Raw genomic sequence first — 17,575 nt, 5'->3', positions numbered from 1 at the left:
AAGTGATCGGCGCAGTAAAAAAATCATAAATGACGATAGAGCTGTACCTGTTGCACCGTAAGCGACGGCGCTAGACGAAGACAAAGAAACGTGTAGAAACAACCTATTCTGATCTCATTTCTGTCGAAGGAAGTTCCCCCACTAACCCTCGGAGGATGAAATGTCCTTTGTCTGCGTCCTGAGCCGGCGTTTATAGTGTTACAGGTACCGTTTTAATACTAGTCATGGTTTTCCACAGCGCCGATCTTTTTGCATTTCACAAAAAGAAGTGTTGCCATTTTGTTTTTCCTTACCCGTAACCACGAGAGAAAGTTTTTTGTTTTTCTACTCATTCTCTCGAGCGCATACTTTGAAACACCAACATTTGAAATTTCGTTTGCATTCGCTGATTTTAGCGACCGCTAGGGACTATTTTATGACCACACCCTGTACACATATTCATAATGAAGTATGGACTTCCTTTATCATAGATCAAAAGTAATTATATATAGATCTATACTGCAGAAATAGTGGCACATTTAATATTAAATTTCCATTTACTCAGTAGAAAAAAAAATGCGGATATGTGAGAGAAAAAAAGGAAATGAGCAAATCATGATATAATAAGCAACTTTTTTGAACTCGAAATTTTATTTATCTTGAAATCTTGGATGGTGGGACGAGGTTCTTCGCTGACTGTAGGCTAAGCACATTTTATATATTTTAATTCATTAAGTTACAGTTTTCTAGTTCACCTTGGATATTGAACCTTCATTCGTATATCGGGGGGCCGTAGATGAGACTTAACAGCTCATACCCGCTCCATCATCGCTCCGCCAATTAAATGTACTAGTTCATTGAAGCCAAGGTTGGTAAAAGAGAATAGAGATTATCACAATTTATAGGTCACCTAATACCATCTCTAAGATGACGAAACATTCTGAAATGTGGCTGTGGAAGTACATCTTTAACTCGGGGATTACCAGCCTCCTCCACAGGAACTAATGGATATGATATATATTGATGGTAGTATATATATGATGTTAGCTAATTACATGTTATAATATATGTGATGTAATATGAATAAATGATAATAAAGTCACCATAGGATGAGTAAGGCTGGTATTACACTGTAAAAGTTTGATAAAATTCCTTTTATAAAACTTGAAAAATCTAACCAATAAAGTTATTGGTTACATTCTAGAAAATGCAATCGGTGACTTTATTGGCAGCATTTTTCAAGTTTTATAAAAGGACTTTTACCAAGCTTTTATAGTGCAATACCGGCCTAAGATTATGACGATGCAACATGTTAATAATTTGACGTGATTAATGCTATATGAATATAACATTAAACACATCACTATTAACATTTTGATGACAATAGGGATGTGATTAATGCTATATGAATATAACATTAAACACATCACTATTAACATTTTGATGACAATAGGGATGTGATTAATGCTATATGAATATGATAATATAGATAAAAAAATAATAACGATGAATGATATTTAACTTGAGGGAAAATAGGGAATATAATATAGGTAAGTCATAAAATATTTACAATGACATATGCAGTGTATCAATTCTGGCAGCACCTGAAGGAAAAGACTTAGCCGCATAATACAAGTACATGTCAGAGACCCGGAACATTGGGACTGGACACCTCAAGAAAATTTTTAGCCTTGTTAAGTCTATAAGTACAAGTGCTATTATAATTGAGAATTTCTCGCGAAGATGTCCATATTCAGAGTTTTCTTGTTCAGAAAAATTTTGATTTGACGTTGGTGAAATAAAAAATTTTCAAACCAATCAAGTGCTGATAGTGAAATTTAAAAACAAATTTGATACCGAAAGTAAGTCGAGTGGCAGAAAAAACGAATCGACAAGTTATTCATGTTCTTCGCTATATTTAACAAACAAAAATCACTACAGATGGCAGCACCATATTTCCTCTATTTAAGGTCGTAATTTAAAATAGAACTTGACATGTTCTTAAATAATTTAATCATATTTTGATATTGTCCGTAAATTTCATTAAATGTTTGGATATGCACAATGCAATACTTTTACAAAATAATTAAGATGATAAAATTTGCCCAAGATACATCTATATATTTTTTGGTGAAGTTCCTGTTTTGAATGTAGAAAAATGTGATTTTGAATTGAATGTGATTTTTTTTTTATAAATAATTCTTTTTTTTTGTCTTTTTCATCATCTACCTCATTATCGAATATCATTCAAAATTTACTTCTTTTCTAGAAAAGAAAAACGAATTTTATGTGTCCGTTCTATTGTATTTTCTTTCGGAATATTATGTACAGGCACGAAATGTATTTTTTTTTGTAATAAACTTCACTTATATTGTATCATAATTTCAGTTCCTCGTACTTCAAGCTTTCTTTTATTTAAGTTAGGTATTCTCGAACTCATTTAGTTAATTTTGTATGATTAATTCGATCTCTTCATCCTCAAGTTTTTTTATCTATCAGATTTCACTATTTATTTACGAAAGACATGAGGCTTTAAAAAAATAACAAAAAAAGTCCATTTGAATTACAAATGAATTAAGAAGATAATCAAAAGGTAATTTCTTTAATATATATTGAAATTGCCTAGATTGATAGTTTGATTTTAAGAAAAAAAATTGTAATAAAATTAAGAACATATGCCTGCGGTGTGTCCCGTATCTTTATGAACAACAGCTGTGCTAAAGTTCAGTTTGGTTTGCACCTGCATGAATCTTAAGCTCTCTCTCTCTCTCTCTCTCTCTCTCTTTCTTTTATATCACGATCACCGTCTATGCTATCATCAGCAGTGCACTCGAGCAGAAATCAGCACAATGCTATTCCTTGTATGTAACTCGAATGGGATGTTTAAATCTGCAGCAGAACACGAGGGAACGCTCTTCAGAGCCGAGTACAAAATTGAACAAGTCTTTAGTAGAGAGTGACCACTCAATATCTCTTCATTCTCACCACCTCGAGGGGAGGGGGTATCACTAATGATGACTACAATGTATCCACTTCTGCGCGTATAAAGGAAAGAGAAGCCCGCGTGTCTCCGTAGTACAGTATATTTGTTAGGGCACTTGCCCAGATTGCAAGAGGACCGTGGTTCGAGTTCCGACAAAGAGAAAGAAACTTTTTCTTTCCAATTTTGTCCTGGCTTTAATATGCAGAATACAACTCTCTTTTCCAGGCAAAAAATGTCAATATGTCTGGTAAACGCAATAATCTTTCTCGGTCCTTTCATTTCAGAAATCCGGTAAATGATCAGACATTTGTGTGCAATTTATGCTCGTGTACGGTACAGTTTGAAAGTTTGAACTAAATTGAGATGGTACAAAATTATTTGCGCAAATATATGGTGTGCATTCATACAATCTGATTGCATTTGGGACCATTTTACTCTTCCAACACAAGTGGTTGGCATAATCAGGAGACATTAAACGAGGCATCACCAGGAGATATTAGGGGATGCATCATTGAGAGATACTAGGATAGTCATGATCAAAAGATATTTGGCGAGGCATTATAGGAGATCTCTTAATATCTCCTAATGATGATAACTACTAGAGTTAGCGTAACGTTGTGTTGATACTCGAACTGACGACGGCCACTTAGTAGAGAAAACCTGATTCGAAGAATGGACAACTTTCTTACTTTACAATTTTTCACATTACAATTTTTCAATGATATAACTGTTCATAAATAATATTGATAAAACAAAAACCTTGCTAAAGAAGATTTTTAAGAAAATCGTAAGAAATTCTGTATTTATTTTCTTTATTACGAGATGAAACGTCAATAATCCACCATTTACATATCCTTAATGCCGATTCACTTAAAACATTTAAAAATAGTATTAAAGCCTGAATAAAAAAAAATATGTATATGAGACGTCACAGTGAAGACGTGTGATTGACATCTATAAATAATTTGTCATCCGAGTTGGAGTTTTCGGTCTATCCTCAATAATAATAACCCGCTGGAGCAACGTACGCAGCTGGAGCATGAGCGTACGCAACTGCTGCTTTAGGGGCAACGTATGGTGCTGCTTCGTATACGACTGGTGCTTGGTTGTATACGGTGGCGTAGGTAGGAACTAAATGTCCACCGCGGGCTGTTTGCTTGGCTTGGCTGACTGCACCGTAATTGCCGTATGGATCCCGAGCAGCGTGTCTGGAGAACTCGAGTTCATTCGAGGATCCGAGTCCTACCCTGGCGTCATATGCCTGCTTGAGGTCATATCCGGCTTCGTTGGCGGAAGCGTGTCCGTAAGGGTCATAAGCATGGGATGCTGACTGGGTGTTGTAGTGGAGATTTCCGTAACCATGACCGTCGAAGCGGTTGCTGGTTGATGCTGCTGCACGGCTCACGCCACCGATCGTTGGACCTTCTGTGTAGCTCCTATGAGAAAAAGAAATTCAAGATAATATATGTATATACATATTAATTAATGAAATTATATGAAATAACTTCATGCTTACAAACCGATCCATGAGGTACTCAAAAAAGTTTCTGCCGTTTCTGATCAACAAAACATACGCTCAAAAATTATTGCTGTTGCGAAAGATTTCTCCCAAAGGAAGTTGTCCAGGAAATGCAAGAGGTGATATTCTGTTGATGCAGGGTCCGAGGGGACAGTCCGGTCGGAGACATGAAAACGGCAAGAACATTTGTCAATTTCTTGTATTTACAAGTTCAGAAATCGAGGACAAAATTTGAACGTGCAGTGTATATTTGTTTGTCCAGACAAGCTCACAACAAGTTTCAGGACCAATATGACGCATCTTGTCAAAGAAATCAATGAAGACACGACACGTCTGCTGTGCAAATATTTGTTCTTTGCAGACATTGATCGAAACCTTTCATATATATACATATATATATATATGAGTTATGAACGGTTTCGAAAATTGTCTGCAAAGAACAAATATTATACATGTCATATTGGTGTCCTGAAACTTGTGAGAGATTAGTTATATATATATATAAATGTCTAGCCCTCGAACGACAGAAATACCGCATATCTGAACTGAAAAGGTCGTGCATCCGTGATGTAAAGTATAGGTACTCATCTTCGATCTAAACCAGGGGCCCGCGGGCCGCATTTCGACCTCGGAGCTTTTTGTCGTGGCCAGCCGATCATTTTCAGAAAATGGTCAAACATTTTTTGGTCAAACAAAATTTTCACAAAAACATTGAAAAACAAATAACTTTAGAATAAATGAAATAAATAGTTTCGAAAGTGGTGAAAGAAATAATTTTCTCGAATAAAATACAAATAATTCCAGAATTGATGAAAATTCTAATTTCTGAAGGAAATAATTTTAGAATTTCTTTTAAACATATAATTTCAGAATCAGTGAAGAAAAATAACTTCAAAATTAATGAGAGAAATAATTTCGTAATTTGTGATAGAAATTGATTCACAATTAATAAATGGATAATTGCATGATTATTGAAACGAATGATCTTAAATCAAGATATATTGAGAACCAAAACAACTTCAGAATTACCAAAATAAATACGGTGGAGCCCTCTTATAACGTTTTTCAGAGTAGCCTACCCTCATGAAAAAACGTTGTGAGCGGGAAAACGTTTTAAACGGGGAAATTTCAATGAGAATCAATCAGAGTTGGAACCACGAAAATACGTCGTACTAAGCGGGAAAACCTAAGTGGAAACGTTATAATAGGAATCGACTGTAATTAAAGATTCGTTTGAAGTGATTTCAGATTATAATTAATCTCAGAATTGATTATTTTAATTAGTGACTAATCAAAAACTTTTTCAGAATTTCTGAAAAAGTTATTTAAGAAGTATAATCGAAATTGATAATTATAATAAAAAAAATAATTTTGGGAAAAATAAAAATCTTAAATTTTTTTCCCCTCGTTTGACTCGAGTCGTTGGCCCCTATTAAGATGTCACTAAATTGCATGAGTTGGTGGCCCTCGAGCTTCGCGGGAAGTTTCAATTTGCTTCCCCCGTACCCGAAGTTTGAAGACCCGTACTCTAAACCGTTAAAATTCAACGTCTTTCATCTAAAGAAAGGGTTCTTAACGTTTTGTGCTCTATAGATCCCCCAAAGGAAACCGTGGAGAAAGATTCCCCCTGACCTATAACAACTCGGGAATTACAGCATCTGCCCTGGAAATAGGTGCAAAAGTTTGTATGTAAGAAAGAAGAGTTGTGGCTCAAAAGAAGCAATAGAAGATTTTATAACTTCAAAGCCCTGTTCATGAACTTTTTGACCTAACAATGATCTCGTGTTTATGCGCGATTTATGAGATCGTGATTATGTCAAAAATGAAATAGTGTCATTCGTGCTAGAAGGCCATATAAAGCATGCTAATTTTTTTTTCTCCCTTATTACATATTTCTAAACAGAAAATAATCTGTTCTTCTATGATAGAGAATTTTCAGAACCTCGTTTTTTTTCACGATTCTTGAATTCGTTGAGGATCGTTTTAGAACGTTAGTTTAATGTACAGTTGTGGTTTAAAAATAGAATTGATTCATCAATTTACCTGTGTGCAGTGTGGGCACTCTGTGCTACACCGTCAACCAAGACGTCAGTTCTCGCTGATAGGACATCTTGACTGGCGGCGTTGGCTAATGGAGACACCGCTGCAGTATTAGCTGCATCGAGCACAGAGGCATGTCCTGGGGCGATTTTTGCATCGTGTGTCTTTTGCTCGAAAGTTGCTGATCCCAAAGCGTGATTCAATGAACCTATCATACGCACACAAGGAAAAAAATATGTAGGGAAGACCATGAGGTTTGAATAAATTAGTATACAATATGTAGCATTTTTGGTCATTTTTGAAAAATCAAGGATATATTCGAAAAAATACACTTCAAACTATCTTGCAAATGATACGGTAAGCTAGTAACGAAAAATTAACACTCGGTATCATTTATCTTAGCACTTTTCTTTTCGACGAATTCACCGTAGTTTTTAACCCTACAAAGGGCAGATATTTCTTCAAAACCCATAGAAAACAATGTGAAAAGTGGGACACTACCACCGCTCTTCAAAGGTGTATGAATAATCGTCAATTAGACATGGTGGCGCTAACAGTGTCTCTGTAGGCTGTGCGCGGTACCCAACGCACCGAACTTGGATTATTAGGATCAAGTACGAACACTCCAGTTAGTCTTTTCATAAAATTTCCTTGGAATTGTATGTTTCCCTCTTTGTAGAAAAAATTCCATTGCATCGGAAACAGCTCGAGTTCATTTTTTGTTTCCGTCTAAATGTATCTCACCTGCGACGCTGCCAATTACCATTTTGTTGGCCCTTAAATGGCAAGTTGGCCATCCCTACTCTATATGAAGATGTATAGGAAGAATACGTACCCTCTGCATTGTTTGTATGGACCTCAGCCTGGCCATAGTAAGGGTTGATATGGAAAGCATGTTCGTCATGCTTAACAGCTGCTTGCCCGGAATGTGGGTCTACATGTGTCGCTTGGGCGGTATGGCGGATGGAATGACCACCGAGAATATCTTTGCCAACAGCGGTCTGCTGCTTTACAGCACCGTGAGGGCCTTCGATATCAGTAGCTGTGTAGCGGTAGTCACCCTTTGGCGTCGAAATGTATTGACTGTACGCGGGTCCGATTACGCTTGTAGCCACTGGTGGGTTCGCAATGATGGTGCCACATGATAGAGATACCAAAGTGAATAGAGATAGCTGAAATGGAAAGACCAGTGTAATTATTATTAACTCATTCAAGCATATAATCCCATCGAATATAGACATAGTTTCATTCTTCACACGAAATACACCAGTGCATAGAAGAATAGTTCATAGTTCATAAAAATTCAGCTTAGTTAGGAAAAATTATATATATTAAACCTCTCACACTCTAGTTTTCATTTAATTCTAGAAAACTTTTGAGTATATAAACAGGGTTTAATAAATCCAGGCCTTGATTTTAGCTGGTGAAAGCTTTATTTCTCTCTAATGTATGCTATATAAAAAGTATGAGTCTTACGCTTTATTAACAATCACATGTCCAAACTTATAAATGCTTGCCGCTCTCCCCACCCCGCACTATAGTACACGAATGCCTCTTCCTCCCAAATCTATTTCAGAGAGAAAGTCCATATTGATTTTTTGATACATTTATAGTTATAAAAACGTGAATCAGGTGGTGGAAAAAAATTCAACTAATGATAACGTGATCAGTACGTGTACGCAAGAGATTTTTACGATCTGTCCAGGGACATTGTTAAGTACAACTGTAAAATTGCCATACTTCGAAAACTAGGGGATGTAAATATATGAAAACTTTATCGTGATAATTACAAGTAGAACTAAAAATTCTCCACTGAAAATAAATTTGAATAGTGCATCACTGTTCCAGAATTGTTTTTGAATGTTAAACAAGAACACTCCTTCTTGTTTATATTATAGTAAAGGTCAGTAGCTTGGAAATTGCCACACACCAGACCAGAACATGGTGCGTACTCTATCCCCCCCCCCCCAGGGGACTCGAACAGTTGGATAGACCAGCAATTTTATCGGTCATACTGGGAGAACTTCCCAGCAACAGTCCGGGCAAGAATTCCCGCAGGCAACTACAGCACTACTGAAACTAAATTGAGCGCGAATTCTGGAGAAAAAAAAAGCTGTTAAAAACACAGAGATGCCAAATTCAAAGGCATGATAGAGAAATATTATTTGGAAATTGTGAGTAAACCTGGGAAAATAAATATGAGCAAATGCGTTATTTTTTCTGACGTCGGAAAAATTTGAATTTTTCTCACGTTGGCATAACACCCGAGACTGTTTTTATCAGTCATGCGCAGTTTCATCACCATGCAGTAAAAACCTAAGACTGAAAGAATTTCCAGCCTTCTTTTCAAGTTTTCCTTCACAATCTGTCATAAAAATCATGCCAATTATCGTTAATTGGAAACTTAAAATCTTGGTCCTTTTACGAATAATACCATTCCATTCAAAAAAAGCTGTGTGACGTTTACAAATGTTGGACCAGTGTTATTAAAATTTTCCATACCCCATTGTGGCTCTCCCTCGCTCTACACTTTGAGTAATTAATATTCCACACATCACCATACTCATTAACTTCAAAACCCCACAAACAAATGATCCATAATTATCTAAAACTTTTTCTTTCTCTCTTGAAGTAATTTTCACAAATAAACTCATCCCGTCCAATTAAAAAAAAGACAAAGAGCCACATTAATCACCGAAATTCAGCTCGAACCAGTTTTACTCGTTCGTTATTTTTCGGCCACACAATATTTTCTATTACCGAATATCATAATGTCTATACTCATGATCTTTGAATCATGAATTGATATTCACGAAGCGGAAGTAGAGAGCCTTGAGATAACACTTATATCGTGATGCCACGCCCAAGTTACGGTAACATATGAGAGAACAGAAACGACCTCAAATCCCGTTCGTCCAGAAGTACGACCTTCGCCAGTAAGTATACACGTATAACCAATAAATGAAATAGTAAATATATAATATACTCTCATAATTTTTCACGCGAGAAAAAACACCGGCTCTCGATACTTACGTAAAGTTTCATTTGTAAGTCTTCAAAAAAATCCTATTGGAGCGTGGGAGTCTCAAGGATTGTCAGGTTATACTAGTAACATCTTGGGATTTCTCTTTACCTCCGGATAATTGGACATATCGAGTATGGGGTGTGCGTATTAGCTACAACGAAAAAAAAAGGTTTGGTTTTTCCCGCCGTAGTCCAATCGTTGCAAGCGTTGATTCCCACGCAATGACCTCGAGATGGCGAAGGTGTTTTGAACTCGAAACGCTTTTAATTTCCGAGAGTTCCTTATTCGCTTTGGTTATCAAAGCAACACATCTTTTCTAATATTACAATCAACTGTAACTAACCTCTAGGGTTGGGTCGAGCATGCATTCAGAAATTAAATCGTATAATTTACTGTACATCAGCGAGGTAAATCTCGTGTAGCACTTTAATTGTTTTAATTTTTACAGGAAAAGGGCTGGTTTTCATGCATTGTGTTTCTTATTACTCATACCAATGTTAAGAACTACACTTTACTAAATCTGTATACACTTATCGAAATCACTTGATAATATTACACAGAATATTTTGTTTCTATCCCACATTAAAATCGGAAAACTTGAAATACGATTTCTTATCTTTAAAGAGTTTACAGAAAAATCATTAAAAAATTGAAACATCTGTAAGAATAATTTAAATTTAAAAAAATTCATTCCAATTTTTTCCTCTAACTTGTTACTTGTTAATCTGAAGATTTAAATTTTTTATATATATATATATATATAAAATTTAAATCTTCAGATTAACAAGTAACAAGTTAGAGGAAAAAATTGGAATGAATTTTTTTAAATTTAAATTATTCTTACAGATGTTTCAATTTTATATATATATATATATATATATATATATATAAAATTTAAATCTTCAGATCAACAAGTAACAAGTTAGAGGAAAAAATTGGAATGAATTTTTTTAAATTATTCCAAAAAATGAGAAAAATCATTATATATATATATATATATATATCTGATTTTATCAAACATCTGAAGAAGCTTTTATGAAATTGGAAGATATACAGAGAAAATACAATTATTTATTGAGTCTGAAGTGCCGTAAAAAAATTTTCTACATTAATAACGAGAAGCTACAATTGAATTCCTTATCAAATTATTATTCATTAGCTACACTTTTCTTTGATGCCATACGTTTAAACGCCCGAAAAAATTCGAAATGGTCTCTTAAATTATTGATTTTCTATCCAGTGCCCATCACGCATTCACTTAATCCTATTGCCTATGAATACCTAGTTCCTATGTAAGAATTGTAACAACTATATTATAACTATATACTGTTGATGAAGCAGCAGTTTTGGCAATAACATTGAGCATTTGTACCTAATGGCTTAAAGAAAAAATTCTCAAATTCTCCCTTATTTACATGAAGAAAATATGCCACTGCTCTAAATATGTAATTTTTATAGTGGTTTTAGAATTTACTTAGAGCTTAATTTTAAATCAAATGTTAGAGGAGATACCCAAGTTTATTAAATAATCAATATAGCCTGGATCACAGTAAAAAAATGCAGTAGAACTATGCAGGACGTCTTGTAAGTACTGATGCGGTCTTAGTTTGTTTGATAAATGCTGAAAATGCGTTCAGAAATCTCCCGGTACCAGTTTTGAGAGTGAAAATACAGTATGTTACAAAAAAATATATAAATTTTTATATGGATACCCTGTCAAAAAAATCCCAAAGAATGTTGTTGCCGTGTCTCTTCTGAGGCCAAGAAAAAGATTTCACGTTTCAATACACTGAGATATTTGAAATCAAAAATCTGAGAATAGTTGGGGGGGGGGGTGAATTGAGGGAATAGAATAAATTGAGGGAATAGAATAAATTGAGGGAAAGAATCGTTGTGCATTAGTTTATGCTATTCTTTCTCAACTTTTCTCAGGTTTTTGAGTTTAAATATATTAGCGACACTTAGAAATATTTTATTTTGCCCTCAGAAGAGAAAAGGGAAACAAGTTTTTAATTGGATGTTAGACTACAGGAAGACCATATATTTTGTAGCACACTGTATTTTCGTTCTCAAAACTGGTACAGAGTGATCCTAGAACACATTTTCAGCATTTTTTTTTTAATTGGATCCATACCTCTACGACGAACGATTGATGAGATAAAGGCCACTTCAGGAATTACGGGACACAATATATAACGGACTTACATAAAGATGAATTTTCCTCCTCAGCGAAATATTTGCCAGAATTCTTCACATATATGCTATTCTACAGTGTGTAATGAGAAAACTCGTGAAAAAATAATTGACTGTTCGATAAAATCGATGCATTACAGGATTGCATTGTATATTTTCTGCAGATAATTTTTTTTTCTGGGTTACTGAAACAGTTTTTAGTTAGGGAAGTTTCACATAGAAACACATTCAAACTCGTTGTTTCAAGTTCAGATACTTTTTAAAAATTTAGAGTAGAAGGAATGTTTCATGTGATATGGTGTTTTTTTTAAATATATGAATGCTTATTATTAATTACGACTATATTGGGTATCTGAATGGTTGTACGTGCGAATTATCAATCGGGAAGGTAAAAATAAAGGAAAATGAATATTTAACTTTTATATTTCAATAAAAATTGTTTGGCCAAATTTTGGATTTTCTGGAATCAAAAATAACTAGTTATAACCTATAGAGTATACTCCAGACTATCCGGTCTATCCGGAAGGGCAGGTCGGGTAGAAAAAAAAAGCCGGATATGCCAGAGTTCTATAACTGCTCATTTTCTACCCCCACCCATACCATTAAAGACGCTTTTTATACCAAAACCTGCTGTTATTCATATTTTCTAACCTCTAAGTACAGGTCAGTACTTTATAAATGTTTGTTACTTTGGAGGGGGGGGGGGTTAGCTTTTTTATATTATTTTTCAGTGTTTCATTTTTTACTGCAAAAATGTACCGTAATCTCGACTCTAACCATCCCCCCCCCTCTCTGGCGTACGCCTATGGTAATGTACGTTTTAAAAATTTATTTTGTGTGTGTGCAGAAAAAGGAACTCCAAGAATAAAAATATTGTACATATTTTAAGATAAATTTGATAATGTCTAACTTATAATTGGAGGGAATATAAAAGCATGTAAATTGAATGGTATGAAAAATATGTAAACTTCAATAATGAACAAAATATCAATGTTATATCAAACTGTTACTGTTAATTAAGCATAAATTTGAAGGACATGATGATAATGTTGCCCTCTGTATAAAAGACAATCCCTCAATATCCTCAACGTTATTTCCTCTTGGTCCGCAGAATATCGTTGTATCGAGGTTTCACTGTATTAATGTAGACGTAATTCTTACAAAAATTATTAAAATTTATTTTACTGTTCATTGATGAACAATTACACAAATTGATATAATAATTGGAACGCCTTGGCAAAGTAAGTTATTTCCTCATTTTATAACGGAGAATTATTGTTATTTAAAACTAGGCCGGATAGTCTACTGTATTTCCGCTTGTTTATTGTGAAATATTTTCGCCCTATTTGTAGGCTGCAAGCAATCCTTGAAGTCTGCTTCAACGTCTAGACTAAGCGGTAATGAATTGATGACTGATCTTGGATCGTCATTTCGCGAAGGACGATCGACGCTATACCATGGAAATTGGAGGAATGAGCTATCATGTATGAATCATGAATTCCTTTTTACGGAAAGTACGAATTATTTTAAAAAAACAGTTGTTATAAAAACTTAATTCTCACAAATAAGCATCGGACCCACATCCCTAAAATAAAATGTGGACTTTTATGCAAAACACTTGAAGCAAACAATGCAAATCAACAAATTTCATTTTATGAACTGCAGATTATATATTTTTTCCATTATATGAATTTTTATTCCATTTATCTATCATTACACCAAAACGCTATCTATAGTGAAATCATGCCTCGTTAACGCAAAACCGAAGGAAATTAATTCACGTTTACCCTCTATCTACCACATTATGAAAAGTAGGAAGGAGAAAATGATAATAAATAAAATATAAAAATATAATGATAATAATGAATGCACATCATGTAAATTAAAATTGCTACTGTAAATAAATTCGTTCAATTTACAGTTGCAAGACTAGGACTTTGTAACATTCCTATATAAAACTTACCTGAATTTATCTATATTGAAAAATTAGATATCTAAAAATTTTATGATTGGGACATTCAAAGGTTAAACTATCATTATAAGATTTTGATTATTTCGTTACTAATAAATCTTAATCAGCGCTACCCCAATTAATTATGGATAGTTTTATAAGAGATGTGTCTTTATATACACTTACCAGTCCAAACATTTTCAGTTCGTAACAACAAACACACAAATGATAGAGGAAACAACTAAAGGAAATCTACTCGATTATTTTGGAGTTTAATTTGGCAGAGATGGACATAACTCACGTTTATATACTTAGATTTTATTCGAGGATCGGCTTCGACCTTCAAGAAGAGGCCTACACCGACCGCCCCACCTTCTACCTTTTATTTTCATGAGAAAAGAAAAGCAAAATAAAAAAAACCCATAAAAATTACGTGCAAATTATTCGACCCATCGTCCAGAAGTACTTGACCTAGTTTCCAACTGTGGACAACAACCAGGGAATCTTATAAAGGGCGGCAACACTTTTTTTTTCCTATTCTATTCTCCATTCCCTCGGACCGAAATACAATATGACGGACTTTCACGATATGCGTCATATTTATTATCATTTAGAATTATCACTTTTTTAATAAATATATCTCCTTTTATTTTTGCCCCGATTTTCATTCGAATGTATTCTTCACAATTAAAATATACAGAAATAAAATAATCTATTGTTCGGCGAGAACATCAATTACGCTCGACTAAATTCCGTGGAAAATCTCCGATTGAATGTAATCTAAAACCGCATAACTCACTCACACTACCAGTAAATGGATGAATCTCTGAGATTTTAATACATTCGTGGAATATTTATCATTGACGTTTCTTTCGTATTTTGAGGTTTAATTCACACTGGCTAGTTCCTTTTAATTGTCTCTGTACATGTCACTGACTGCGGTTTCTTTTTCTCGGTGATTAAAGTTTCTTTCTTCTTCTTCTGGTCGATTTGATCATAAGGACCTTGAAGTCACACTGAGTAAGACGCCTTGGTGCTTGGGACGATCTGATCCATCTTTAACTAAAACTTGACCAATGCTTGACTCATTGTGAAGAAATAGGGTGGAGTAAAGTTTCTGATTGTAGCCGATTAGGTTTATAAAGATATGGGAGAAACAATACTTGGAGATTTTATTTTTTACATGTCTTCATCTACGTATGAATGTTTAGTTATTTGATTCAAAAGAACGATTATTGTTGAAGCCTATGTGTGGGAAATCCACAGAATTATTACCAAAGAAATCCTTCCCTTATACCTGTCATAGAATTGTGAAAAAACTAAACTACTCTTGATGTGTATACGAAAAACACACAATAGCTCAGTTCAAAGAACTAACTACGTTAAAAAACGTAGGTGGATTAATCTGATGTGATCCGAATCATTTTCTGTTAATAATATGATCCACTTTATAACATAGTTTTCTGTAAAACTCTGACGTCCAAATACCTTTATAGGGGAACAAGGAACGTTAAAAAAAAGTAGAATTATATTCATTCAAGGTGATGTGTTTTTGAATGAGTCAGTAGTCTGTAGTCTAAGCCACACAATAACTGCATTTTTTGTGCATCTAATGAAATTATTTGGAAAAATCATACTTTTAATAAACAATTTTTCGAAAAATAACCGCAAAACTGAATCGAGCTATATTTAACACGTCCCCCGTGTTTCCTATTTTGATGAAATACATTATTCTTTTTATTTTGCTTCCAAAGACATACACAAACATTTATAAGCATGCATTTTAAAGTGTGCCCAACTGTATGCGATGAAAAAAAATCTTGAAAAAAAATAATGGCAAACGACAATTTTTTGTATTTTTTTTAAGCAAAATTCAATAATTATTTATGTTGTAAATATTGATGTATTCAAAAATGGATGTTGTAACAGGCAAGCTGTTGACAAGGGCGTATAGTAGTATATACTTTTATTTCTCGTAGAAAATCATGAATTTGTAACTATAAAAATCGGAATAGAAAATTATGCCGGGATCACACTGGCCCGACACGATAAGCGATACAACCCGCAACTCGACACGGATTGGCAAAAAAATTCAGGTTTCCGTGTCTAGTGGCGGGTTGTATCGCTTATCCTATCGGTACAGTATGATCCTGGCCTTAACTACCGAACGAATTTTAATGTGGTTTGTTATGAAATATTTACGCGATCTTCACTATTTTTTAATGTAAAAGACAAATAATTATTTTCATGATTTGCACAACCTGTATTTCCCTTAAGTGACCTGTTTTTTTTTCACCTTAAAACTTTTACAAATACCTCTCTCTTCTGAATACAAACAAATTTTAGTCAACTATATTTTTAGTTATATTAATTAGTATCAGTTCCTTTAGGTTTTTCTTCTTATTTTTAATTATCATTTCATTTATTTTATTTATTTTTATTTTATTTATTTATTTATTTATTTTGCACTCAACAAACGGTTTACGTTGTTCCGTAAGAAATATTTCGAAATTTATGTATAAAATGGAATATAATTGTATTTGTAGAAAACGATGATGTCCTCTCTATTTGTTAGTACAAAATGTTCACAGAAAACTGGCTAAATGTAGAGATGCTTTCCAAAAAAATCAGCATCACTGCATATAGCCAGTTTTCTGTACATCTTATAGTATAATTTTAGTATTTATTCCTTGATAAAATGATATATTCTCATTTACCAATATCTTGATCATTTTGTTCTTAGAAAACTTCATTACTGTATAATACTTACAAAACTGTTTCAGACTAAAGTTTTCTGAATTTGCTTTACCATAATTTAGATTGAGTCATAAAATATTCTTTATTAATTAAGATGTTTACTAAATGCAACTGAAACTGCTACATTACCAGTTTTTAAATTTCCAAATTCAAATAGACATTTTTAATTCATTGAAAGTACATTAAATTGAAATGAAAGCGGACGTATTTAAACTTCGTCAAGTTATGTTGATTTTCTCGTTTAAAAATGAGAGGATAATAAAGGGACAACTGATCTACATGCTGACAAACAATTTACTTTTTCGAAATTTAGCAAACCCAATAAATCTCAATTTTACGCCAAGATTTTAAGCTAGGAAGTATGGATGAAACGATATTTCTCTTCTTTTTTAAGAAAGAAAACAAATTTTTACATAAACGTTATAAACGTTGGATCTATCTATATGTAGTGGGATGGTATAAGAAATATTTTCTGCTCCTCCAGTGGAGAAATAAAAAAATAACAAAAATTTGCAAATCTAACTCAGTAATGAAGCATATGGGAGGGGGGGAATGTCATACGGAATTGTACAGCACTTTCAAATTATGTAAAATGGTCACTAAGAAACCGAAAAGCTGTACTATAGCAAATTATCAGAGTAATTGGCAATGACTGGTTGCAGAGACAAATGCAAAATTCTAAAGCTACAACAGGCAAATTTGTTTGGAAAAAAAATGTGGCTGGAAATGAAAGAATTTTAAAAAGAGGAAAAATTAGAAAAGGCAAGTTAAAAATATAAGCTTTATATGTGTGTAAAGAAAAAATATTGATGAAAAATATCTATAAAAATATCGTTGCCATAGCCTAAATACAGCAGCCGAAAGACAGGAATGATTCAGGGAAAGAAACGGAAAAAACTTAAAGGGATGCCTTTAAAAATATGGTTTCCATCATCCAAAAACTGGTAGTTTCCCGAATTCGCCCATCATACTTATATTTCTTTTTAAAAGAAATCTCTTTATATCTTAATATCTTTATATCATGGAGGAATTTACGAATAATTTCATCAACGTATCGCAAGAGAAAAGAAACATGTTTTTACGGTACACTTTATTGTAGCTTACGAAAATGAATGGAAACTATCTATC

General features: G+C 33.7%; 1 protein-coding gene across 1 annotated transcript; it reads right to left on the bottom strand.

The window, feature by feature from the left end:
• Positions 1 to 3,757: 3,757 nt before the first annotated feature.
• Positions 3,758 to 13,971, bottom strand: LOC149076334 (uncharacterized). Its single transcript, XM_089245524.1, has 4 exons — positions 13,877 to 13,971; positions 7,357 to 7,693; positions 6,525 to 6,729; positions 3,758 to 4,398 (listed from the first exon to the last, which is right to left on the bottom strand). The coding sequence occupies exons 1-4, from the start codon at positions 13,886 to 13,888 to the stop codon at positions 3,960 to 3,962; spliced, it is 993 nt and encodes a 330-aa protein (XP_089101650.1). The 5' UTR covers positions 13,889 to 13,971; the 3' UTR covers positions 3,758 to 3,959.
• Positions 13,972 to 17,575: the final 3,604 nt, after the last annotated feature.

This window comes from Pholcus phalangioides, unplaced genomic scaffold, assembly GCF_987345545.1.
Source record: "Pholcus phalangioides strain wild (caught in Gottingen) unplaced genomic scaffold, Ppha-v1.0 ptg000015l_1, whole genome shotgun sequence".
In the NCBI taxonomy this organism is placed as follows: domain Eukaryota; kingdom Metazoa; phylum Arthropoda; class Arachnida; order Araneae; family Pholcidae; genus Pholcus; species Pholcus phalangioides.
The sequence above is the reverse complement of the archived record's forward strand: the minus strand, read 5'-3'. Positions and strand labels throughout refer to the sequence as shown.

What these genes read in the sequence shown, in the direction of transcription:
- LOC149076334 (XM_089245524.1), bottom strand. An exon ending in CCATACAAACAATGCAGAGG is followed by an intron (nt 6,730 to 7,356) that starts GTACGTATTCTT and finishes TGCGTATGATAG; the next exon opens with GTTCATTGAATCACGCTTTG. An exon ending in AGTGCCCACACTGCACACAG is followed by an intron (nt 4,399 to 6,524) that starts GTAAATTGATGA and finishes TTTTTCTCATAG; the next exon opens with GAGCTACACAGAAGGTCCAA.